The sequence below is a fragment of the Leptonotus elevatus genome, chromosome 17 (assembly GCF_054856555.1).
Source record: "Leptonotus elevatus isolate MCC_2025b chromosome 17, RoL_Lele_1.0, whole genome shotgun sequence".
Lineage (NCBI taxonomy): Eukaryota > Metazoa > Chordata > Actinopteri > Syngnathiformes > Syngnathidae > Leptonotus > Leptonotus elevatus.
The window spans coordinates 10303797-10327818 of record NC_141255.1 but is presented as its reverse complement, the minus strand read 5'-3'; the positions used below and the strand labels follow the sequence as shown (position 1 = coordinate 10327818).

The 24022-nt window shown below is 48.5% G+C and overlaps 5 protein-coding genes across 7 annotated transcripts; 4 read left to right on the top strand and 1 right to left on the bottom strand.

Annotated features, from left to right (window-relative positions):
- Positions 1 to 54: 54 nt before the first annotated feature.
- Positions 55 to 3567, top strand: gpr19 (G protein-coupled receptor 19). 2 transcript variants are annotated; one of them, XM_086060036.1, is made up of 3 exons: positions 55 to 552; positions 1141 to 1989; positions 2065 to 3567. In XM_086060036.1, exons 2-3 carry the CDS (start codon positions 1141 to 1143, stop codon positions 2422 to 2424), a joined length of 1209 nt encoding a protein of 402 aa, XP_085916162.1. In that variant the 5' UTR covers positions 55 to 552; the 3' UTR covers positions 2425 to 3567. The 2 variants fall into 2 exon arrangements, with proteins under 2 accessions (XP_085916162.1, XP_085916161.1); XM_086060035.1 differs by having other exon boundaries at positions 1141 to 3567.
- Positions 3308 to 4629, bottom strand: crebl2 (cAMP responsive element binding protein-like 2). Its single transcript, XM_086060037.1, has 3 exons — positions 4428 to 4629; positions 4033 to 4233; positions 3308 to 3969 (listed from the first exon to the last, which is right to left on the bottom strand). Exons 1-3 carry the CDS (start codon positions 4443 to 4445, stop codon positions 3823 to 3825), a joined length of 366 nt encoding a protein of 121 aa, XP_085916163.1. The 5' UTR covers positions 4446 to 4629; the 3' UTR covers positions 3308 to 3822.
- dusp16 (dual specificity phosphatase 16) lies at positions 3605 to 9160 on the top strand. 2 transcript variants are annotated; one of them, XM_086060034.1, is made up of 8 exons: positions 3605 to 4303; positions 5676 to 5860; positions 6372 to 6583; positions 6666 to 6804; positions 7368 to 7531; positions 7612 to 7771; positions 7845 to 7968; positions 8040 to 9160. In XM_086060034.1, exons 3-8 carry the CDS (start codon positions 6407 to 6409, stop codon positions 8803 to 8805), a joined length of 1530 nt encoding a protein of 509 aa, XP_085916160.1. In that variant the 5' UTR covers positions 3605 to 4303; positions 5676 to 5860; positions 6372 to 6406; the 3' UTR covers positions 8806 to 9160. The 2 variants fall into 2 exon arrangements, with proteins under 2 accessions (XP_085916160.1, XP_085916159.1); XM_086060033.1 differs by having other exon boundaries at positions 3608 to 4303; positions 6229 to 6583.
- A 3099-nt stretch (positions 9161 to 12259) lies between these two features.
- On the top strand, positions 12260 to 21266 carry eps8a (EGFR pathway substrate 8a, signaling adaptor). Its single transcript, XM_086059595.1, has 24 exons — positions 12260 to 12366; positions 12816 to 12892; positions 13781 to 13848; positions 13934 to 13984; positions 14076 to 14143; positions 14232 to 14393; positions 14611 to 14760; positions 14861 to 14943; positions 15419 to 15534; positions 15602 to 15660; positions 15868 to 15994; positions 16064 to 16152; positions 16226 to 16300; positions 16369 to 16517; positions 16594 to 16780; positions 16857 to 16936; positions 17055 to 17145; positions 17219 to 17362; positions 17568 to 17603; positions 18070 to 18093; positions 18173 to 18389; positions 19072 to 19258; positions 19416 to 19548; positions 20123 to 21266. The coding sequence occupies exons 1-24, from the start codon at positions 12364 to 12366 to the stop codon at positions 20210 to 20212; spliced, it is 2466 nt and encodes an 821-aa protein (XP_085915721.1). The 5' UTR covers positions 12260 to 12363; the 3' UTR covers positions 20213 to 21266.
- A 147-nt stretch (positions 21267 to 21413) lies between these two features.
- On the top strand, positions 21414 to 23760 carry LOC147159751 (uncharacterized). The gene is made up of 4 exons (XM_086059597.1): positions 21414 to 22599; positions 22835 to 22938; positions 23114 to 23425; positions 23498 to 23760. The coding sequence occupies exons 1-4, from the start codon at positions 22531 to 22533 to the stop codon at positions 23622 to 23624; spliced, it is 612 nt and encodes a 203-aa protein (XP_085915723.1). The 5' UTR covers positions 21414 to 22530; the 3' UTR covers positions 23625 to 23760.
- The last annotated feature ends 262 nt before the right edge of the window (positions 23761 to 24022 follow it).

Sequence of the window (24022 nt, the reverse complement as noted above, 5' to 3'; positions counted from 1 at the left end):
CCATGGCGATGGTCCTCTGTGCTGCTGTTGCCATGGCGACGACATGCTGCGACAGTGACTTTTCTTCTTTTCACGTAAGCGAGCGCTCTCACTTCACCAGTTGACACGTCTTCATCAGCAGCATGACGACTTTCATCTTTCCTGCTCGTTACATTTTCGTTTGACCAGATGATCAATCCAAATACATCTGTGATGTATTTGCCAATACTGTATACGTGTATGTATACGAGTGTGCAAATATGCGTGCGTGTGTCTATATATACATATTTATTACATGGATGTGATCATTTGCGTTTAATGTTGTAGATTTGGGAGGGTGTCCCTTTTTTATGTGAAGGCTGACTGCCCCCTCCCGTCACACATGACTTGGTACGGCCCAGGAACCCTCCTCCTCTACATCTTCATCATCTTCCTCCTCCTCCGGTGAACAACACGCACGCACTGACATGATGGACACGCAGTCGCCTCTTCGTCATCTTCTGCCGCGCTGAGTGTCATCATCATCATCGGCAGTTTGGATCATCGTGAGGCTGCTTGGCACTTTGCTGGGAGGTATGTGTGTGGCACGTGTGCGTTGATGACAATGATGTTGCAACGTTCTTGTCTAATTGATGAGACTTCATCGTTGATGACAAACTGGTGCGCACAAGGGGCGGGGTTTGAAGCGTCACAAGTGTGCCCGCCGGACCGCCACTTCCTATTAACTTAGTGTGCTATCTTATCGCCTGTGAGCTGACAAAACCGGGTCGATACCGATGATCGCTAATCAAGATGGCAGATAGTCATTTGCTGTCAAATTGAAGATATTGAAATGAAAATGTGAACCCTTGACTTGGTTGAAATGCCTTGAAGCTAATCTTTACTAAATAGATTTTCAGATGACCGCAGGTGAGACCATAACAATTGTAAAAAGTGAAACGGTCTTTGTTCACTCTTCTCTGAAGTTTGTATCAAAAGTTCTCGTGCTATCGCTACACGGAATCGGTGAGCACTCAAGAACGAATGCATGTTCTAATATCGGTATGAAAAAATAGTATCAAACATCCTTCCTTTTCTTTGTTACCTTGACTTTGACCCCGTGACCTTATAGTGTCCTCTATGCAACATGTTAGCATGCTAATGCTAACCTGTGTGTTTCAGATGGTGTACGCGTGGGCAAACACGGTGGCCATGGAGCGCTCGCTCTTCGCGCCGGCCTTCTCGTACCCGGCGTCCTTTAACTACTCTGAGATGGACAACGGCACGGCAACGCCCTCTGGCGTCCCCGTGACGCCCCCCTGCAGCCGCGGGGGTCCGCCCAACGCCACCGGCCCCAACGCCACCTCGTCTTGGGCGGCGGAGGACGGGCTGACATCGGGCGAGGTGGCAGCGTTGGCGCTGGTGTTCGGTGCGGTGTGGCTGGTGTCCATCCTGGGCAACGCGCTGGTGTGCCTGGTGATCCACCGTAGCCGTCGCACACAGTCCACCACCAACTACTTTGTGGTGGCTATCGCCTGCGCCGACCTGCTCTTGAGCGTGGGCGGCGCACCCCTGGTCCTGGTGCAGGTGGCGTGGGGGCGCTGGCCGCTGAGCGCGGGGGCATGCGCGGCGGCCCGCTACGTGCAGCACCTTTGCCCCGGCGTGCAGGTATATGTCCTGCTGTCCATCTCGGTGGACCGCTTCTATACCATCGTGTACCCGCTCAGCTTCAAGGTGTCTCGCGAGAAGGCCAAGAAAATGATCCTGGCGTCGTGTTTGCTGGACGCTGCCCTGGTGGCGCCGTGCCTCTTCTTTTACGGCGCCGCTCCGGCCGACGGCCACCACTGCCATTTCTTCCTACCCGATAGCCGGGGTGGCCTCTCATACGCCGCCGCACACCTCGTTTTGGGGTTCGCTCTCCCTGCGGGGCTCATCGCATCCTTTTACCAGCGAGTGGTTCGTCACATCTGGAGGTTCAGCGCCGACGGCCACACGGTGCGGCGCACCATGAACACGGTTCCTCGTACCAAGGTGAAGACCATCAAGATGTTTCTGGTGATCAACTGGCTCTTCTTCATAACGTGGACCCCCTTCTACCTGGCACAGCTGTGGCACCCACGAGAGGCGGAGGGCAGCAGCGGAGGGCGGCGGCGGGCAGTGCTCTTCTTTGCCGCCATCGCCTGGATCTCCTTCAGCTCCGCCGCCTCCAAGCCCACCTTGTACTCTGTCTACAACGCCAACTTCCGACGCGGCATGCGGGAAACCTTCTGCATGTCTTCTATTAAGTGTTACCGTAGCAACGCCTACACCATCACCGCCAGCTCACGATTGGCCAAGAAGAACTATGTGGGCGTGGTGGACGTGCCTGTCAACACCAAGGACACCACGTATGAAAGCTTTGAGCGTGATGCCAAAGAGGAGAAGAAACTGGCCTGGACCGCCAGCGCCCACAACACTTACGTGTAGCATGCTAAGCTAACTGACATGATATCAACGCAAAATCAACTTGGGGCTTTAGCCGGTTGGGTCCGTCAGCGGGTGGGCTTAGTTTTCAGTGGGTCCGTAACTTTTGAACATGTGAGAAGCGAACAGTCATCCACTGAACAGGGCTCTTGCTGAACTGGCACTTACATAACATTCGATCAATAACGGATAAGACATGTTGAGTTTCAATTATGAAAATCAATTCATTGGGCTCATATGTGTATTTAAATTGGCAGTCATTTTTAGTTGTTTCCAAAACACACATTTGTCCTACTTTGGTGAGATATAGTGAGCGTTGTCACAAATGGAGGTTTATGATATCTAAAGATGTTAATTTTATTTGTGCATAATATGCTTTCCCATGAAAACTAACACAAATGCATTTTTGGGTCTTCAGATTGACTTTTTGTTGCCGCCTTTTACAAATGTTACTCAAGCCGTTGTTGGCATCAATGCCACTGGAGGGCGCTTCATGTTGTTGCAATACACCAGAGGGACGTGATTCGATGTGGCAGCCATTTTGCATCCACGGTAGCAAACGGCAAAATGCAGTCGACTGAATGAGACTTCAGATGAATTGGCAAACCTGTTGGAACAATTGCACAGCTTTGCCGTAACTTATTCAGATGATGTGCAAAATGTTTTGCCATTTACATTCACGTCTTTGATTTTCTTGATGCTTTTCATGTACTTCATTACACTCGTCGCAAAATCAAACTCGGTCCTCCTTTGTTAGCTGTGTGGCTAAGTAAGCTTAGCCTGTTTATTGTTTAAGTAAACAATGACAGTGACACATGAATAGTGACACAAAAACCTGCATCGGGTTTGGTCACACTCAACATGAATGGTCGCCGAAGAAGATGCACACACTTCAAACACTTTAATTTGTTTACAGGATCGGCTGACATTTTTCTATTCATCAGCTGGTTAAACAAACAACGTAAGCACATAAGGTTGGCGGCGCTGTCATTCACAACTAACCATCAACATAGTTGGAAAACTTTCTACCCAAGCTATGTGCAAAATACATGTATGTTGGTTCCAAGCTGACAAATGGATAAGTTAGCCTGACAACCACTTCCTGCTGCTGATTTTGGTGGCACGTCTGTCTCACGCTTTTGACGGTTTTTCATACAAATCCTGTCATTATAGAAGTTATAAAGAACTGGTGTTAATTGTGAGTGTAAATGCAGCGTGTCTGTACGTGCCCTGCAACTGGCTGGCAACCAGCCTAACATGTTGTCCACCTCTCGCGAGTCAGCTGGGACGGGGCTCACCCGAGGCTTCCCAAAATTGACGGCTAGAAGTTGCCAACGTAACGAGAAAACGTCCTTCATGTGACGTGGAAGTGGATATTACGACGGTGACAGAAGTCCCTCGCTAGATGTTTTGGTTCTTGGCGCTCTTGGATGTTTTGGTGCCGCTTCCCGCCGTGGTGGGCCCTCTGTGCTGGTCGTCGCCTGTCAGCAGGGCTTTGATTTCCGAGGGGATCTTGCCCCGGTCCATGGCCGAGCACCACTGCTTGTACTGCAAACAAACGCACAGCATGAAGGTGAAGGTAAGGCGTCAAGCCCGATTCTTCTGGCTCACCATGTCCAGCTCCTCCCGGAGTGCGCAGATGGCCCTCTCCTTGCTGGAGACCAGTTCTTCCAGGTACTGGTAGCGCAGCTTTTTCCTGGCGCGGCACTCCCTGGCGCTCTGGCGGCTTCGCTCCAGTTTGGCCTTCAGGTCGATCTTGGCCGGCTTGCGGCCGCGCTTGCCGGGCTTCTTCGCTTTGCCCGCCGCCAGCATCTGGACACAGCAACCGCAACGCGCCAGTTAGCACGCTGCTAATGCCGCCGGGTCTCACAGCGTCACTGAGGTAGTGTTTGATTTCAACGTGCTACTTGATCAAAGTTTCGAGGCATCGCTATGAAGGAATGGCTCCTTCCTTCCTCCATTACGTCATATGATAAACAAACATGTCCGCCGCTCGGCTTGCTCACCTTGTTGTTTTCGTCCATGTCGGATTGTTCGCGGTCTTTCGGCAGCTCGCTCGCCTCGCGTAGTTTGGCGTCGCTCCTCCCTCGACTCTGAGATAGCGTCCAAAGTGACAAGAAGAATCGAGAGCGACAAAGACAAACTGCACGTCCCAAAATCAAGTGACGCCGAGGACTTAGTCTATGGCGTCCTACACCACGCCCCCTTCTTGACAAAACTTTATTACTCATGACAAAACAAATTTCGATTCAAGATGTTTTTTTTCGTCATGCGCGGAAAACAACGGTAGCTCTTTTATTTTTCGTCAGTATTTAATTCTAAAGAAAAAACAGGATGATGCAACTTGCATAAGAAAAACTTAGAAACGACGAACAGGCGATTCGTGTTCCGCAATAGTAATGCAAAGTAAATGTGTATAAAATGTGCAAAGATACACCACTATGAGCAACATGAAAAGAGTTTCATAGTAGGCTTAAGTGTTCATCAAAAACGAGCCAGAGGATTCAATTCAATGATTCTGTCATTTACCACTAGAGGGAGCCTGCGTACAATCACTGATCACGGGTACAACTACTAGGTGTAAACATAACATTAAAAACTGACAATCCTCTCTCATTGGTGGTGGTGAATCATGGAGGACAAAATTATAGAAGCCCAAAGGTGTTGATTGAGACGGATTTGAGTTTGATACATCCAGCATTTATTTTTTAGAAAAATAATCATTAATCTCATACAAATGTAAATGTGCTATTATGCAAGGAATATACATTCCATAAACAAGGTAGTCGGTGTGCTTTACTGTTCAGTGTTCACATAATTATAATTTAAATATAATAAATATATTATGGATGTTGAATTTGCTCAATTGTTGCATATCAATGTATTTTTAAGTGTTTAATGAAAGCTTTCCTTTGTGTTATGATTGTCACACATTTCAATGAAAAGTCCGATTGGAACGATCATATTTCGTGTTGTCCAGTGTCCATACATACAGTATATAAGTACCATGCTGCAGCACAAACAAAAACAAGACTGTTTCCAATCATATAAACCTATTACAATTATTGATAGTTATTGGACTATTTTTGCTACTGCACTCATTGTAAACTGGATATAGGAGATAGTGTCAAAGTAGGTTTCTGATTGCCAAAATTTTCATTTGTGAAGATAACATTGCATTAATGCATAATCACTGAAGAAATCTTAGCAAAAGTCGGCGAGTGTTTAACAATCTGTGTGCCTGTGCCTTTAAGAAGCTCCAGCTCGTCGGGGTGACGTAATGCTTTTCTTTTCTCCGCCATGACCTCATCGCCTTTGGACACGGACAAAGTTTGGACGAACACACAAAACACGTAAAAGTTTCTCCTTCTTCAGCAACATTTGGAATTCGAGTCCACCTGGCACCCGAAGAACCACTCCAACGTCGAACGTTCGAGCGGTGAGTCGCTGAATTTGCTGAAACTTGGTTCCACACGTCAACGAGTGGACATGTGGTGACGTCACGACATCTTGTCTGGACTAGCGTTTGTTTGGATCAACTTGATTTGCCTCTCGTGTAGCCACACCAACGCCGATAACTTGATTTAGACGCTAGACACTCACTCTTGAACTTTGACACTTTGCTAATCAGCTAGTTAGCTACTCGGCTAACATCATCCAAACTTTTCATTAGTGCCCAGACGACTTCAATCTAAAACAAAACAAAAAAAGTCAACTTTAGGAAGAAGAATTATGTCCTACAATGCCTTTACAGCTTTCAATCATAAATATGAAGAAATAAACCTTTTTTGTCTCATTTGTTCAAAGAGTTGCCATGTGTGACCTCATTGCCTAACTGTCGTGATGACGTCATCACGTGGTTCCCCGTCGTGACATGGCGGAGCCTTCTTTAGTGGCGGGTGCCCCGAGGCCTGACAGGGTACTGCCCATGGCGGCGGTTGCGCTGGCAGGCCTGCTGGAGTCGGGTCGTGGGGTCACAGGTCAAATGGACGCGGGGGACGGCGGCGGTGTGCTGGTGGTCGACAGCCGACCTTTCGTGGACTTCAACGCGTGGCACATCGCCAACGCCGTCAACGTCAACGCATCCAAGCTGCTCAAACGGCGACTGCAGCAGGACAAAGTTCACGTCAAAGACGTGCTGCGGCACGCCGCCGGAAATAAGGTGCCGCCCACGCCGCACTTCCAACCTTCCACTTCAAACGTTGCACTTCCTGGTTCTCACGTTGCGTTTGTCGTTTGTCCAGTTGGAGCTGGAGGCGAGCCTGCAGGTGGTGGTCTATGATGAGAACTCTTGGGATCCGTCCGCTCTGCGTTGCGACGCCTTTGCCAACGTCTTGCTGCTCAAGCTCCGGCCGCACTTCCTCTCTGTGCACCTGCTGGCTGGTGAGTGTGTGTGTCACGCTAGGGTCAGAATAGTTACGTTTTTTAAATGTATCAGTTTGTTAGTTTTTATTAGTTTTATCAGAAATGCTTAATTTTATTTTATTTTTTTGTTATTTTTGTTTTAGTATTAGTTTTTGTGTATTCTTGTCATGTGTGTAAGATTTAAAAAAACATTTTGGTATATATTGTGTAGTAAAAAAACACAATATTATTAAAAAATAAAACAGTTTTAAAACATCCATCCACAAATCAAAATGACATCTCAACTCAGAAAGCAGGTGAGATGTGATTGGTTGTTACCTGAGTTTGCCCAGCGCTGTTTTTAGTTGACAGCAAGTGGCAAAATGGCCGCCCCCTGAGATGGACCAAAATGGGTGAATTTTGATGCTTATTAGAATTATCAGAATGCTTTCTGCGAGTGGGGCTGCAAAGTGATATTACTCATTTTCAGGTTGACTTCCCCTATTATCATTTTTTTTTTCACTTTTAGTTTTGGTGATTTTTGGTGAACTCTACTAACTTTGACGCACACTCACCGGATTATGTTTCGTGTATGTGGTCAGGAGGCTTCTTGGAATTTTCCCGCCAGTTTGCGTGGCTGTGCGAGGGAAAGCAGTCGACAGTGGCGCCGCCGCGCCCGTCGTCTCAGCCGCTGCCCGCGGCATCGGGCCCGACCCGCATCCTGCCGCACTTGTACCTGGGCTGTCAGCGCGACGTCCTTAACAAGGTGCCCGAACTTGCTGTCCATATTGATGATGTCACGGGTCCCCTGACCTGACGCGTGCGTACCGACCGTGTTGCTAACAGGAAGTGATGCAGCGTAACGCCATCGCCTACGTGCTGAATGCCAGTAACACGTGCCCCAAACCCGACTTCATACCTGACTCGCACTTCCTGAGAGTTCCCGTCAATGATGGCTTCTGCGACAAGATCCTGCCCTGGTTGGACGCCTCGCTGGATTTCATCGGTCAGCAAGTCGTCACGTGACTCGCTGCTCGCGTTGCACTTCCTGTCGCTCACATGCGTTTTACGCGTTTCAGAGGAGGCGAAGGCATCGGACGCGTGCGTTCTGGTACACTGCTTGGCGGGGATCTCGCGCTCGGCAACCATTGCCATCGCGTACATTATGAAGCGGATGGACATGTCTCTGGACGAGGCGTACAGGTTACCGCCACCGTCGAAATTCTCTCGCGTTGCTCGCCACGCTCCTGACTCCCCGTGTGGTCCGTTCGCAGGTTCGTTAAGGAGAAGAGACCCAGCATCTCGCCCAACTTCAACTTCCTGGGTCAGCTGCTGGATTTTGAGAAGAAGATCTCCCGAGAAGCACGGCGTGAGGTCCCGGCTGGACGGCGACTCACGGACCAGCCGGAGAACCCGGCGCCGCCAGACCAGCATCCGCTGGCGCAGGCCCTGGGCGGCCTTCGTCTGGAGGACGCCGCCCGCCCCAAGCGCCGCTTCTCTCTGGACTTCAAGACATACGCTCGGGCTGGCGTGGCGGTCGACGTCGCCTCGGAGTCGGTGCCCGGGAAAGCGCCTCACTTCTCCCCTGTGGAGGAGGTCTCCGAACAAAGTCCGGACAACGAGCAGGCGTGCAGACAGCCGCGCTTGCTGTTAGCGACCGGCTTCCCTTTCGGAGTCCAGCGCTGCCAGCGGCACCCGTCGGGACTCGGACATTTACCCGGCGGCGCGCTCAAAGGGTGGCACTCGGACATCCTGCCTGGACCGTCTCCGTCCCCCCTGGGGGGCCGCCGTTGCCTCTCCTCCTCGGAGACTGCACGCTTCTACTCGGCGACGGCGTACGCTTGCAGCTACGGGCCGGAGCCAGTACGCCGGCGAGGACGGCCGCGAGTGCCTGACCGGGGAGACTCTCGCAGGAGTTGGCACGAGGAGAGCAACTTCGAGAAGACCCGAAGTTGTCACGGCTGGACCGAAAATGACCTCGCCAAAGTGGCTGCGCGAGACAGCTTCTCTGCCAGCTTGGAGCTCATTCGCGTGTCCTGACCCAAAACGGGTGCACAACACACACACTTATAAGATGAAGAAATTGTATGTGCTTTGTGTATTTTTGTATGGTTGTGTGTGTTATGTGCGCGTGCCTCTTTGTAAGCGTCAGGATGTGATGAAGTGTGGTAGATCCAATCGAAATGATGACAACCATCCAATCAAATCCTCAGTGTGCTGAATGACGTCCATTCAAACGCTTGGTGGCTCTGATCAATAATGTGATCAAATAACGTGATGGGAAGGGCTTGGAAGTTGATGGTGGATGTACAAAAAAGCGACGAGGCGAGCTTGTTGAAGATTCTCCTTTGCAATGATTGTCACTTTGATGTGGAAATAAATGCAAGGTCCACAATGTTTGTGTGCAGTCAACCGTTGAAATGATAACATTTGAAATGTGGAGAGCAGAGCTCAAAAATTCACATCGCCCTCTTGTGGACATTGTAGTCCATAACAAGGCAGCTGATTCTGAATGGAGATGGTCCACAGTGTTTATTGTGAGCGGCGTTATCGCGCCTAACCCAAGAACTTTGTGTTCGTTTTACATCATTTATCAACAAGAAGCACAATCACGTGTCCTTGTTTAGTCGTTTTGATTCCATTCAAACTAGCTATAGCTAACTGCGTCCATTAATCAAGAGCAGTCAAGGACATATCCTCCTTCCCACACACTTTCAGTCAAAATTCTGGGACATAATATAGAGGAGAGTATCGATTCGGGTCAGTCAAAAAAATTGGGGAAACATTTCCGTTTTTAGTACAGTACTTGTTACCTGTCAGTCAAGGGTCAGGTACAAATCGTTCATTACAAAGTGTGGGCTGGCAAGTTGCCTTGCAGTCTAACTCGAGGACAAAAGGAGTTTTGCAATCCGCTGCTGGTGTCGATTGGCGCCGCTTGCTTGCCTGCTGGACGGTTCCGGTCGGAAGAACCGCGCCGGTCAGCCGCCGAGCTGTCTCGGGTGGCCCGACTGGAAGCTCGTTCTTCGGACGTGAGAAGCGAATGGAGGCGGCGTGCTAACGGTTCATATTCTGGTGTCATGCCTGAGTCGCTCCGAACCTCAGGTGAGACACACACATACGCAAAGCTTTTCATTAAAATAATTCTTATTTTGAAATTAACTATTGAAATAGTTCTTATTTTGAAGTGAAGACGCCGTACGTCATCAGATGACGCCATCTTGTTGATAGCAACAAACAAACGCAGCTGACGTCATTTTGTGTTTGAGCGTCTTTGCTTCCAGCTTGTGTGGCGTCTTCGCGGATGTTTGCTTGTTTAACTGTTGCTTCCAAGCAGCAATTGACCTCAAATCCAATTTAGGAATCAAGTGCAGTCGCGCCGTAGTGTTTACACAAATCAGGTACAAGTTTCATTCTTCAAAAGTATATTTCAAAATATTAGGAACGCACTTTGAACATTACATCTGAATTATAGAGAAAATGAATACCTGATCAATAAAATTCGGGTTAGACCGATTACCAGCATTTTGACGCATCAAAAGTCATCAATTTCAAATAGGGTCAATTTAAGGGAACTAAGTTTGACATTTTCATGGAACCTTTGAGTTTTTGTTTTGAGATTCAAAGCAAGTGAACATGTTGCATTTTTATTTAACTTTCCAAGGCATTTTGCTAAAATTGGGATGATTTGAAATCCATTTTTATAAGGTGTAAAAAAGTTCAGGTATGGACTCAGCGCTTCCACTTTCCATGGGCGTTTTTAAGCCCATTTTAGGGGGTGTTCAAACACCCCTAAATTGAATCCCAGCACCCCTAAAATGTAAGCGATTATTTGGAAAGGCGGTACTTAATAAGATTTTCCCGGACATACGTCACACCAATCATATAGTTCATTGTGAATATGAAAAGCTTAATATAAAAACCTCCTTCAAGGCATTTCAAGCAAGTGTTGGATTATGTATTGTAAATTTTGATACCAGTATTTTTCTTTTACAGCAGATGAATATTGGCTCCAAGTTTTGGTTTATCTGCATTGGTACTGACAAAACATCTTGGCCTGTCTCCAAATGAAAAAATTAGATAAATTCAACTAAAATGTATTGCACATTAAGTTGAATGTAAATTGTGCTGAAATGTTTGTAAACAAGCACACACACAAAATTGACATGAAAATGCCTGAAAAGTGAAGTGCACTGAAATAAATAGATTCCAAAACACATAGCCACGGGACCAGAATGCATAGTTAGAATGTTAATTGTTTTGAAGACCACTAGAGGGAGCCCGACTAGCACCATTCAGCCTCCGAGATACTTCGACAATAAGGCACAGCTTTTATCCCACCAATGGGGACCTTGAAATGTATTCAAGTTGCCTCGAGTTCGTCGCAAATGTTCCATGTGATTTGCCCTGAATTACTTGAAGAAAATTAGTAGCTCTAGTTACTAGCTACGTTCCAAAAAAAGTAACTAAGCCATTGACTCGACTTGGCGAAACCTGAGATTATTTTTAGGATCTCAAAGCACAATTTGCAGAAGGGAACATCTAAGAAATTGGGGCAGTACATTTTATGGGTTCCTGGTTCTGCAATGTGGACATGCGACTGCAGGGGGCGCTGCTCAGCCTCATCATGGCCATTAGCATTTGGTGGCTATATGCTGCGAGTTATACAACATATTTTTATTTTTATTTTTTTTATCTTGTGCCAAGGGCCATGTTTGTTCTTCTCCACGTTTACAGGTTCAAAGGTCATCTTGTTGTGTGTGTGTAGGGGTGTGCAAAACCAGGAAGCAAAGGGCATATATCTACAAACACACCTTTCTCACACACACAGACTGTTTAAATGTGAATAGTAAATCTTGTGAGGACTTCCTGTTGCAGGCTTCCGCCCTCCCCCTGTCAGGTGCTGCGTGAGGAGCTTAAGCGATCTGCGAGCTGACCTCCCCCAAGGAGGATTTGCGGCAGCGGTTGTCGTCCTTTCACTGGACGGCGCAGACGTCACTTTTGGGCGCTTTGGTGCTTCTCGCCATTTTTACCCACGTCGTCGCTCGCCCGAAACGCTCCAATGTGACCTTTGGGTGATCCCTCCTGCCACCGACTTCCTGTAGAAGGTCAGTGACCTCGCTGCTTGGTCATCACAGCCACAAACGCGCTTGCAATTCACCTTGCTAGATTGGGGACGCACACACACACACGCACGCTTTCTAATATGATGATGGAATTAGCATTAAGTGTTAGCATTAGCGTCAGAGTTTTGATACTATACTGTATGTGTGTGTGTTTTTGTGTGTGTAGGTGTGATTGTGTGTGCGTCCACAAATCTTCTTATCTTCTTACTTGTTGTGTGTGTGTGTGTGTGTGCGTGCAACAGCTGTTGTGTTGTCTGTACTCGAACACAAAGCTGCTGTGCACGTGTGAACAGGAAGGGGAGGGGCTAGAAGAAGAGTTTTCGCATACATGTGCATTGGCCTGTCAATCACTGGACTGACACACACACGCACACACAGTACATGACGTGTTGTTTGAAGTGTGCGTGTGTTATGTTGAGGTGTCAGTTACCATGACGACGTTTCCAAGTCGATCTCTGAGCCGCTGGGCATCTCCATGGTAACCGGACGCACAGGGAGGGGAGGGTCTGTATGCTGAGTCCAGTGGGTGTGTCACGTGTGTGCGCGTCTCTCCTCTCCTTCGTTTTCTCCTTCTCACTTCCCGTTTGAGCGACGTTATTAGTTTATTCTGAAAATATTTGGAAACATTTTTAAGGATCTCCGGCAAGTTTGTACCTTTGGCGTCATCTCGCGTCTGTTGGCATGGATACTGAAGCTAAAATGGATGCCTGGCCAGCTAAATGATGAAGTGAAGACATCTGTGGGAAGAGTCATCGCGCCACTTGACATGTTATTACGCTCTTTTTACAACTTAAAACCGTTCCAATTGTTATTGTAATCTTGCGCTAATCACACTTACTTGCACTCGTATGACACTTTTTATAAAGTTGTTTGACAGGATTGCATATTTTGAGCAGGCGTCTTAATGTGCATTTGTTTGCCTTTCAGTTGTTCATCACAAACGAGATGATCGGCGATGAGACGCCAGCCTTCGCCTCTGCCATCTTTGGCTCATCCTACACCAAGTCAGTCTTAGTTGGCTCCCGTTAGCTCCTGTTGGCTCCTGTTAGCTTTGTCATGTCCGAATGCTAACAGTAGTAACTTCATGTTTGCATGCTATCAGCTGCTAATATGCTAGATGCTAACTAGAGCCACTTGTTGTGCTAAAGCAGCCGATGCTCCTCGTATTGACCTGAGAAGCCAAAGCTAATCCTAAAGCCGTCGCCGCCGCCGCTAATTCCAGCAAGCTCACATGACCGATCCTGACGTGCTCAATCAGCTCGCTGGACCATTTCCAGAACTTAGACTTGGTCTGGATTCGAACCATGACTCGGACAGCCAGAACCATGACCTCGTCAGACACTTACCGTGACCCGAACCTACATCTAGACCAGGGCCTTAAGACCATTACCTGGACATAGATTTTGTCCTACCATGTCCTCCTGGACTTGGATCCCACTTGACCAAAACCATGACCTGGATCTGGATCCAGAATACGAACTTAGACCATCAACCTGGATCTTGACTTAAATTAAGTCCTGGACTTTTTTCTAGAACTAAGCTGTATTCTGGCCAATGACCTGGACCATAAACAAGTCAGTGACTTGAACCTAGTTGTAGACCTAAACCATGACCCGGATCTGCATCCAGACCATGACCTTGGGCTTGGCCTAAATCAAGTCCTGGACCTCTAGACCCAAGTCATGACATAGACAGTGACCTGGACCGAGAGTATAACCTTTGCTGTGACCTGGAGTTCAATTTATGATCTAGCTAGACCTAAACTTAAACCACCAGCTGGATCTGGTTACCATGACCTGTATCTTGACCTTAATCCATGACCTAGACCTGAGTCATAATGACTACTGTTACAGAAATATAATGATAGGTTGAACGTTTTGTGTACGTGACAGCGGCCATGACGCTCCTGAAGCTCCCCATGCTAAAGCTAACGCTAAGTCCCGTGCCAAAGCTCTGGTCGGTGAGTTCTCTTCACACATCAAGAAGATTGTTGATGACGATTAGTGACTGTCGCTGGCTTTTGCTGATTGGCTGTTTGTGGACAGGAAGTGATCAAGTCTATTTCCTGCACTCATCGTCCAAACATAACAAGAAAAGTGAGTCGTGTGTGGGCGTGTCTTGGTCAATTTGTCATGATGATGTCATGAAAGTAAGTTTACTGATGATGGGTTTTTTTTTGTACGTCAGGACAAAAGCAAGCGTTGTGCACGAGCAGCATCAACAGCCACACTGACACGTCTCAGTACCAAGTGGAGGTTGGTGTCCGTCTGTCATCTTCACATTGGTCGTCATGTTTATGTCGTCCGTCTGTCTGCCTCGCGGCTCCTTCTGTTGCCGGCGCAGCACCTGAGCACGTTCGTGTTGGAGCGTAAAGCAGGCTTGCTAACGGTGGAGGACGGCGTGCGGCGACTGCGGCTGCTGGACGCCAAAGGGAAGATCTGGACGCAGGACATGCTGCTGCAGGTCCACCCCGACAATGTCAGCCTCATAGACACCGACACCAAGGTCAGACGACATCTTCTTGTGGGCTTGTAATGGTCCTTCTCCTTCTTCTGATTCTTTTTCTTCTCCTGGGGTTTTCTTCTGCTCCATATTCTTGCGGTTCCTCTATTTTTATTTATTTTTTATCAGGTCCTTTTTTTTCCTTCTGATAGCTCTTGCAGTCCTTGTTGTGGTTCTTGTCCTTGTAGTTGGTGCACGTGTGTGTGTGTGTGTGTTTCAGTGTGAGCTGGAGGTGTTCCCGCTGAGTTCGTTGCAGCAGTGCCAGGCGGTGACCAACGCGTGCAACTTTGACTCCATCCTGGCACTGGTGTGCAAGGACTCGGGTCAGAACAAGGCGGACCTTCACCTGTTCCAGTGCGACCACATCAAGGTGAGGGCGCCTGAGTGAGAGCGTGGCCGGTGGTGGGGTATGGGGAGGGGGGAGGGGGGGTGAGGGCTCGAAGTCGTCTGAACCGTGCACGTGTGTGCAGGCTCACCTGATCCACGCCGACATCCAGAGCGCCCTGACTGATGCCAAAGGAGGAAAACCCAAGAAACGGCCGGATGTCCTCAAGTAATGGCTACGTCATCATGAACACTGAAAAGAAACCAAACATGCTTGCTTCAAGCTGCTGCTGAAGTTTATTATAAATCTGAAAACAAAAGAGAATTTATTAACCGTAACCCTGAAACAGCAAAATACAAAAAAAAAAAAAGCATCTCATTATATTGAATGAAGCAAAGGTTTGCTAGCCTCATGCTAACATAGAGGCTAACAGTAAGTAGCTGATACGTTAGTCATTCTAAACCAGGGGTCAACATCTACTTTATTCTAAAACTAGTTGATGGGATATTGTGATTTGAGTTTTGTAGAAGTTACCATTTTTTAAGGCAAGGCAGCTTAATTCATGTAGCGCATTTCGTACACAAGCTAACGTAAAACACACGCAGAGAAGAAGAATATTGAAATGTGGCGCATTCGCATCTGCCGTCTAACTTGAGCTCATTGATTGATGAATTGACTGATGGTTTGACATGCGTGCGCGCAGGATGATCCTGAAGAGTGACGGCGAAATCCCGCCTCCTCCTGCCGCCCCAGCTCCGGAACCGCCGAGCAGTCCAGAGGACGCAGAGAGCCGCGCCGACGCCCGGTCGGACCATAGCGGTGAGTGATGTCGCTGCGAGCGCTCGCCAAACAGGATGTGACCTCTACGCCGTGCCTTTGCACGCAGGTGAACGACAGGCGGCACTGGGGCAGAACGGGATGGCGGCCGTTGTGGACCGCGACGTGGTAAGAGGAAAACCATCACAAACAGAGAATTTGGAATAACGCATTGACCTAGTGGTTAACGCACGTGCCTCGCAGTTTGGAGTTTTTCCCTCCCCTGTTCCAAAAACATGTTAGCATGATTGACATTGACTGACACTGTCTGGCGACCAGTATGTTGTTTGACTGGCGACCAGTCCAGGTGGTCCTAATGAGTTTGGGTGTGTTCAGCAAATCCTCAACCACCTCCTGGACGACATCGAGGCCTTCATCGGCAAACTGCAGAAAGCGGCTGAGGCGTGCAGCCAGCTGGCCCAGCGGAACAAAAACAAGAAGAACAAAAAAAAAAGTCCCGGAGGTGTGACCCACGCTCCACTTCCTGCTTGAGGCTGTTGCCGTGGAGACCAATTGTGTGTTTCACCTCTAGAGGGTGTCCTGACGCGGCGCTCCAGACCGCCCGGCCACCAGCACTTTGTCCACTGTCTGCAGAAGTTCAAGTTTGCCTTCAACCAGCTGGTGAGGCCGCACATGCAACCGAGCTGTCAAGGTCAACCGTTGATTGACAGCCACCCATGCGTCCGGTCCGCAGGGCAAACTGAACGGTCACATCCAGAACCCGAGCGCGGACGAGCTCCTCCACTTCCTGTTCACCCCACTCAGAATGGTAGGACCTGTACCGGCTGCCGGACGGCAAGCGTGGCTGACGCCTTCTTCCCCTTTTTCCTGCCGCAGGTGGTCCAGGCGTCGGGCGGCGCCGAACTGGCCCGCAGCGTGACGGTCCCGCTGCTCACCCGCGACGCCATCGAGCTTCTGCACGCCGCCGCCACTCCTGAGGAGCGGCACCTGTGGGTCGCGCTGGGGGACGGATGGACCAAGTGCAGGTCGTCATCATCGGGCGATGTGGCGACCGATTCTCCGCTGTCTATGTGCGCCCTGACGCCGACTGACTGCGTGCAGGTTGGAGTGGCCCAAGGACCAGTACTTCCCGCCGTGCCCGCTGGTGTTCGCCGATGGTTGGGAGCCGCCGCTGCCGTCGCCATTGGCGAAACCCTCTCAAGATCATCAGCCAAGTTGGCCGTCGGCAAGTCCAACTGACGACGAGCGTTACGTAAGGCAGGAAGCCGGCACGTCGCACTCCGAGGAGGTGAGATGCCGGTGGTGGTCGTCCCACGCGTGTGTGACATCACTTCCTGGAGCTCGGCGGCCTTTTTGTCTTCCAGGCATCCCCACGACCGCTGGCCGCCTACAGACAGATTTTGGAGCAGGGCGTCACGCCTGAACCTGTCGACGGACGCCAAGCGTGAGTGGTGTGAAGCCCCAAAGACCCCGGCCCATTTGCTTTAGTGGCGTGGAAACATAACGGGTGAATTCCTGTAGATGTGGGCGGGGCCTTGACCTGATTGGCGGCTGTTTTTCAGGAAGCAAAGCAAACACTTTGCCAAATCCAAATACGACTTTGTGGCGAGGAACAACACAGAGCTGTCGGTGCTCAAGGACGAGTTGGTGGAGGTGAGACCCCCGGTGACTCCCCCGCGACCTGGCACCGGCAACCGTTTTATGCCATTTGTCTTCTGTCCATCAGGTTGTGGACGACAGGAAGCAGTGGTGGAAGGTTCGAAATGGCGATGGCTCGCTGGGCTACGTGCCAAACAACATCCTGGAGGCCGCCGCGCCCGCCGTTGACATGACCGGTCGCGGGGAGTCCGTCTACAGTCACACCATACAGGTGCGCCCCCCCCTAACCCCCCCTTCCCCTCACCTCACCTGAGGACCACATGTCACATGGCTACACCAGGCATCACCACAGGTTTGCTTCACTTGACCAATTGTCACAGGAATACATGTCACATGACCACACGTCACATGACTCCACCCGCGTCACATGAGCAAGCTCACTCACGCATGTCCACTTGACCTTTTTGTTTGTGAAGCTGATGATGCCGCGGAAGGAGTTTGAGATGTTCAAGGTAGGCTGGCGGGTGGGGGCGGGGCTTAGCAGTGGCTATGCTTTGCTTCTTAAAGGGACAGTCGCACATTTGCATCATGACACGTATGTCCGACTCTTCCTTGAGTGTGCGTTTTAGCGTTTGCTGTCCGGCTGGGCGACTCTTTTTATTTTTTATTTTTTTTACTGATTCAAGTTTATTTGTTATTCAATTTAGCTGATGTGCTCATCTTGCACTAACAATAGCTGTGAGGAGAGAGGAGCTACTTTGCAAATTTCCGTCAGTGTTGATGACCGCGATCGTCATGTAACTTCAAATATTGAATCTTCACATGCAAACACACACAGATAATACGTGAAGGAGTTATCAATCGCCCAGCCACAGTTTGCCGTGTTTGTTAGCTAGCACAGACGCTAGAGGCTAACGCTAGGAAACAGGAGACAGTAACCTTGTGTTGTTTTTTCCTCCCCCCGTGTGTGGGCTACAGCAATTACTGGGAGAGCTCAATGAGGTAACCTTTCACCTTGGCTCAATCAACTTTGATCCCAGACCCGGTGCCCGTCGCTCATCGTATCCTTCCCTTCCCTCAGAAGCAGACCAGCGCCAGAACGGAAAACCTTTCCGCCAAAGTCGTCCCTACGGCCGTGCCCCCGCCGGCGCCTGCACCTCCGCCGGGCGCAGCCCCAGCACCGCCGCTCCCGCCCCCTCCCCTTGAAGCCACCAAATGCCCTGTGAGCCGCCATGACGGTACGGCGTCCAATGGGGCTGCCACAGATGACGGTGGAGGCGTGAGAACCTTCGCCAACCGTGAGTACACGCAGCCCCCGCAGGCGGCGTTTGCAACTTGTGCGGAAAATGTTATTTTGTGCCAATACAAGTCTGACTTGGGTGACGTGACGTCTTGATGTCAAAGTCTGTTGAAATCACTTAAGGAGTTTGAATTATACTTTAAATTATTGGTATTTCCTTTATGATGTTTTTCTGTGTTGACTTACACCTGAGACTCATTTTGATTTTATCTTTTTAAATCCGTTCCAAAAACGTTATTGCTCACTGCTGCCTTGTCACTAGCTTGCTTTTTTTCATTTTATTTTTGTATATGATTTGTCATTTTACAGTTTTGATAGATTTTGACATCCTGGTTTGATGTCAGGATTTTACCTTTGTTTTTTTTGTGTGTGTTTTGTTTACCTTTTTTAACTTAACTCACAGAACTTGTAACTTGTACAAAAACAACCGGTGTGCGGCTTTTCATTACTCCAAAAAATAAGATTTTTTTTTTTTAACTAATTATTTATCAGTAAACTTGTCTTCATCACTTTTGTTCGCGCTTAACAATTTTATGTTGGGATTTTATCTAGATTATTCTCTATTCTTTTGAATGGTTAAACTGGCAAATTGTTGCCATTGGTCTTTTGATGCCCTTGATTTTGACTGTTGACTTGTTCACGTGGTGTGTGAACGTTGCCATCCAAACGTGTGTCGCCAGGCAGGAAGTCAACCATGGAGGAGGTCCAGGACGAGCTCCTGCACCGACTGACGTTAGGTCGCAGCACCCACAAAAAACTTGCCGTTCCGTTGCGCCGCACCGCAAACGTACCCGACGTCAGCATTACGTACGAGTCGTCGCCTGATGACGTGCGCTGCTGGCTGGAGGCCAAAGGTTTCAGTCCTGTGTGAGTATCACATGACGACGCGCGCGACGGTGCGCCTCACAAGCTGCGCCGATAGATTCTGCTCTTGCTCGACAAATTGAAGCCATTCATATTTCTCCATAGTGTTGCTCAAGAAACAAAGTCGTGTTAAGTGTGAATGTGACTGTTTTTCACGCAGCACCATCGGGAGTCTGGGGGTGCTGACGGGGGCGCAGCTGTTCTCACTCAACAAGGACGAGCTGAAAACCGTCTGCCCCGATGACGGCGCTCGCGTCTTCAGCCAGGTCACCGTACAAAAGGCTGCGCTTGAGGTTAGCAACGCTTGAGCCCGTCTGTCCGATGATTTGGTGTCAAGTTGATGACTTGACCCCAACTGAACAAAGACTCCACGTAACTTGACGTGACTGAGCAAGTTTGCGTGACTTGCACAAGCCAACTCCTGACACAGCTTGACTTGATTGCCAGAATAAGTTGGGACTGTTTTGAGACTCCAAAGGTTGGGACTTGACGCTTAAATGTGTGTGACCTGCCCCCACCTCTGCCTCCCGTCACTTTCTGCGATTGCGTGTCGTCGTTGCGTGTGCTGTGTGGCGAGTGTGCTCTGTGATCTCTTCAGGTCTTCTTCTGAGCATCCTCTCATTTTCTTCATGGCTTCATTCAGGTATCTCCTTCTTCTGCGCCTTTAAGTAGCAACGCCCCTCCACAGATGTCCACTTCCTGTTGTCCTGTAGCACTTCCTGTCCAAACGGGACCTTGTTCCTCATGTTTGTCCCTCATGTCAACCGTGAAAGCTCAAACGCTGATGATGTCATGTCATGGCGTCCGTGTTGGATTCGCTCTAATGTTCTTGTTCCTCTTGTTGTTCCACATCTGGCCGACCTTCAGCGTCAGTCTGGCTCTGAGCTGCAGGAGGTCATGAGGAGGCGTCAGGAGATCCTGAAGGCCAGCACGGGTGACTCGGGGTTGCAGTCTTGATGAAGACCCCGCCCATTGAAGGTCACATGACTTCCTCCCGCCCTCGCACACTTACTCGTTTGGCGGCGCTTCCTTCTCAGGTGGCATCCAGTCACGCAGAATGTTCCTGACACCCCAACACGATGTTGATACACCGCCATTAGCATTAGCTTTAGTGTTAGCCAAGAAGAAGAAGCCATGTTAGAGCAAGTGGTGTTAGCGTAGCCACGTAGCTCGCTAATCACCACAGCAGGACACTTGAAATCACATTGAGAGAAAAGCATTCAACTAAGTCAACTTGGAGGTCAAGGTGCGTTTCTAACTTCCTGCAGAGAGAATTTGGCATGTCCAGCAGGGCTCCAGACTGTTTTATACATTTATTTATTTTACCCGCAACACAGTGGCTCCCAACATGAAAGTTTTGGGACGCACACTGTAAATCGAACTCCGCGCCATAGCCCCAAAACTCGCCTCTTTTCACACTCGCCAATCACAGTGGGCATTGGCCCCACTACCACCGCCACTCGAGTTGGCCTGCCTTGTTTGTCTTTGCCGTTTGCTTCCTGTTAAAACGTCAAAGCAACTCATTTGAGCATCAGTGCCAACCGGCCTCAAGTTGGGCAGCAACAACAACAAAAAGAGTCAACAATTATACATACCACCCCTGGATTCTCTCCATAAGGCATATCCCCGGATTTAAAAACAAACAATATTTGTTTGCCGTTTTCAGGGCAGTCTGGATCCCTGCATGCGAAATGTTAGTGCTGTCGTTTATGCCGGACGTGAACGAGTGGAAGACGACTCGACAGGATGATGGGATGCTAAAATGAAAAACTGACATGATGGCAAAATGAGATGAGTTAATTTGGTGATTCCTCGTGTCCAGTGTCGCCAAACGGAAGGCGAGAAATGTAAAAGTTGTAGAAGCCACTTTCCGCATTTAGTTTGCACAGTGCCTTTTCCGACATGCGCATTGTGCAATAAGATTTTACATTGCATCATCACAACAGCATCATTATTAATAATAACGATGCCTATCATCCTGTGCTTTGTGCAATAAAAAAAACTGATGACATCTTGTGGACTCCAAAGATAGTTGACTATTTAGCAATGCTAAGCTAATAATGAAAACGTGTTGCTGCTGCTGTCGTCAACACATTTGACCTAACTATACTAAGCTAGTTAAAAGTCTCATATTATTCAACTTTTCCACATAATAAAATAGTGTGTAAATGTGTAAAAGACATGCCTGTGACATGGATTCGTTTAACTTGGCTTTGGATCTAATATTTTTGCTGCCCCTAAATCAGCCAAAAAAAACGCTCTGTTCAAAACAGCCTGTTTTAGAGGCGTGTCACTTTTATGTAAATAGCTGCACCAGGCCACGCCTAGGCCGTACCCTTCTCTCTCGTACGGGCTGTGATTTCACTCCGCTAGCCATTTGCTAATGTTGTGAATGGAAATGACTCGGTCGTGGTGAGCAGAAGCAGTGTGTTACAAATTACAACCGTACCCAATTGAGCCAGACAAACATGTCTTTTACACATTTGAGAACTATTTTAATATGTGATACCGTAAGAAAAAGTAGCACAACGTTACTACAGAGACTATGTTGTAGCGTTAGTTTGCGATTGTTTAGGCAGTGGTTATTTTACCGTAATCGGCAACTCTCCTGCGAGCATTATTTTGTCGTGAATGTCTCTGATTTGCCGTGAATGCGTGTAGACATTTACAAGCGGTTATGAATAGCACAAATGTGCACATTTAAGCCACTGCGCGGTCGCAACGGCCGATTACCATCACAAAGTCACGTCAACTAGGTGTTGAGTCGCCAGTCACGGCAAAAATACCCTCCGCGGCTTGTATATTGGCGACAAAATACGCGACCGCTTCAGTATAATCCAACAACCGTCTCCTTTATCATATCTGACCTCTTGTAACCAAACAACATATAATGATTAAAACGTATTGGGACTAAAACTGAACCTTGGGGAACCGTACATATAATACCATGTGTTCCAATAAAACCAGTTAAAGCAGTACCAGATATGCCCACCAGGTTTCTAAGTAATAAAATATAATCTACTGTATCACACCAGACTGACATCCTTCTAGATTGTTTTTTTTAAAGGGAAAAGTCATGCAAAAACAGTAAGACACAGACACACAAACAGTCACAGTGCACATGCACGCACACAGACTGTAAACGTCATACAGGCTCACACAGTCACAGAAATACACACACACACACACACACACGCACACACACACACACACACAGTGAGGCAGGTGAGAGGCGACTCATCCATAATAAAGAACTCTTCAAGTGCTTCACGCTGATGAGAAACTCAAGAGAAGCGAAGAGAAGCAACGGACAACAGAAGACGCAAATGGACACCAGCCACAAGGTCAGCCTGACTTTTTCTTTGATGTTCTGATTGTAGTCATGACAACGTAGCATGTAGCGTGTGCATGACAAGCAAGTTAGGAGACCAACACTTTCTTACACAAACTCGTCTGCATGAGAAAAAAAAGTTTAGATTTATGGAATTAAGTTTTATTTATTTTTTTCGGTATGTGTGTGTGCACGCTGCCATGGACACCATCTTGGGACTGAGGGTGTGTGTCTTCTCGACACCTTAGATAAGACCCAAGTCATTAAGTGACACTCGAGCTGGAGCACCGCAAAGCATCGTGGGGAACGGCTGCCACCGCTCGGAGAAGCAAGAGGACAGCGGGGGGCGCAGGTGAGTGAGAAGCTTGATATACGACGCGCGTGGATGGAAGTGCGTGCGTGAGGGATACATGTCAGTAATTACAGGCCACTGGAAACAAATCTGCATGGAAATTGTGTTAAGATTTTGTGTGTGAGTTGTGGTCTTACTCGTGATGTGCTTTGTAACTTATCACGTGTGTTGTCAGTTCTTCACTTCATCAAAAGACGCATGAAAAGGAAGAAGAAGAAAAGCGGCAGGTGGCGACCAAGAAGAGGAACGGGCATCCCTCTCTGCTGGAAGAGGTCACACATACACACCCATTTCCAAGCCTCATATACATGCTTGCACATGGACCTCGTGTTTGCGTGTTGCAGCTGTCGACCCTCCACAGCCAACTGGAAGCGTCTTTGCATCTCCGCGAGCAGCGAGCCCAAGAAGCCGACTTTCTTAGCCGACAGGAAAACACGCACATGTGGCGCAGCCTTCACTTCCTGCGCCTCAGCCAGCAGCTCGCCAAGTACGCACGCTCGCGCTACACGCTACACGTCACATTGACACGTGGCAGGTGATGTCACGTGTGCTCTTCCAGGCCGTGGGTCAGCAGCTACTTCAAGAGGTTCCCCATGCACATCTACTGCCTTCCTGTCCAGCCAGCCAATCGCAGAGCTCGGAAAGTGGGCGGAGGGAAGACGATTGGAAGAGGCGGGGCTACATAGTGATTGACAGATCCAGTTTCCAACGTTTGAAACCGATGAGAGAGATCCAAGATCCAAATATCAATACGTATTTAAGATGTCAATGACAAGTGCAACGGCATCGTGATTGGATGCGAAATAAAGAAAATGTACTGTTCATAGATAATGTCAGTGTTTTATTTTTATTTTTATGATGAGCCTCACATTAATGTCATTGATAAAAACACCAAAGACATTATTGTTAACCTTTATTATAATTAGAACAATCAAATGCAATTCCTGTACAAATTGCATGTTAAGGCTGAGAGGCTGAATGAAAGCTGGGCAATGATATTCAGTGGTGTGGAATGATGGTGAATAAGATGGAAATATTTAATATAACCCAGAATAAGCTGAACACATTGTAGTTGGGAAGGATC

What these genes read in the sequence shown, in the direction of transcription:
- gpr19 (XM_086060035.1), top strand. Translation starts at nt 1,141, where the DNA reads ATGGTGTACGCGTGGGCAAACACGGTGGCCATGGAGCGCTCGCTCTTC.
- eps8a (XM_086059595.1), top strand. An exon ending in CAAAAAAAAAAGTCCCGGAG is followed by an intron (nt 15,995 to 16,063) that starts GTGTGACCCACG and finishes TTTCACCTCTAG; the next exon opens with AGGGTGTCCTGACGCGGCGC. An exon ending in CCTGTCGACGGACGCCAAGC is followed by an intron (nt 16,937 to 17,054) that starts GTGAGTGGTGTG and finishes GCTGTTTTTCAG; the next exon opens with GAAGCAAAGCAAACACTTTG.
- crebl2 (XM_086060037.1), bottom strand. An exon ending in TCCGGGAGGAGCTGGACATG is followed by an intron (nt 3,970 to 4,032) that starts GTGAGCCAGAAG and finishes GTTTGTTTGCAG; the next exon opens with TACAAGCAGTGGTGCTCGGC.
- dusp16 (XM_086060033.1), top strand. Translation starts at nt 6,296, where the DNA reads ATGGCGGAGCCTTCTTTAGTGGCGGGTGCCCCGAGGCCTGACAGGGTA. An exon ending in GGCACGCCGCCGGAAATAAG is followed by an intron (nt 6,584 to 6,665) that starts GTGCCGCCCACG and finishes TCGTTTGTCCAG; the next exon opens with TTGGAGCTGGAGGCGAGCCT. An exon ending in AGCGCGACGTCCTTAACAAG is followed by an intron (nt 7,532 to 7,611) that starts GTGCCCGAACTT and finishes TGTTGCTAACAG; the next exon opens with GAAGTGATGCAGCGTAACGC.
- LOC147159751 (XM_086059597.1), top strand. Translation starts at nt 22,531, where the DNA reads ATGAGAAACTCAAGAGAAGCGAAGAGAAGCAACGGACAACAGAAGACG. An exon ending in GAGGACAGCGGGGGGCGCAG is followed by an intron (nt 22,939 to 23,113) that starts GTGAGTGAGAAG and finishes GTGTGTTGTCAG; the next exon opens with TTCTTCACTTCATCAAAAGA. An exon ending in CTCAGCCAGCAGCTCGCCAA is followed by an intron (nt 23,426 to 23,497) that starts GTACGCACGCTC and finishes GTGCTCTTCCAG; the next exon opens with GCCGTGGGTCAGCAGCTACT.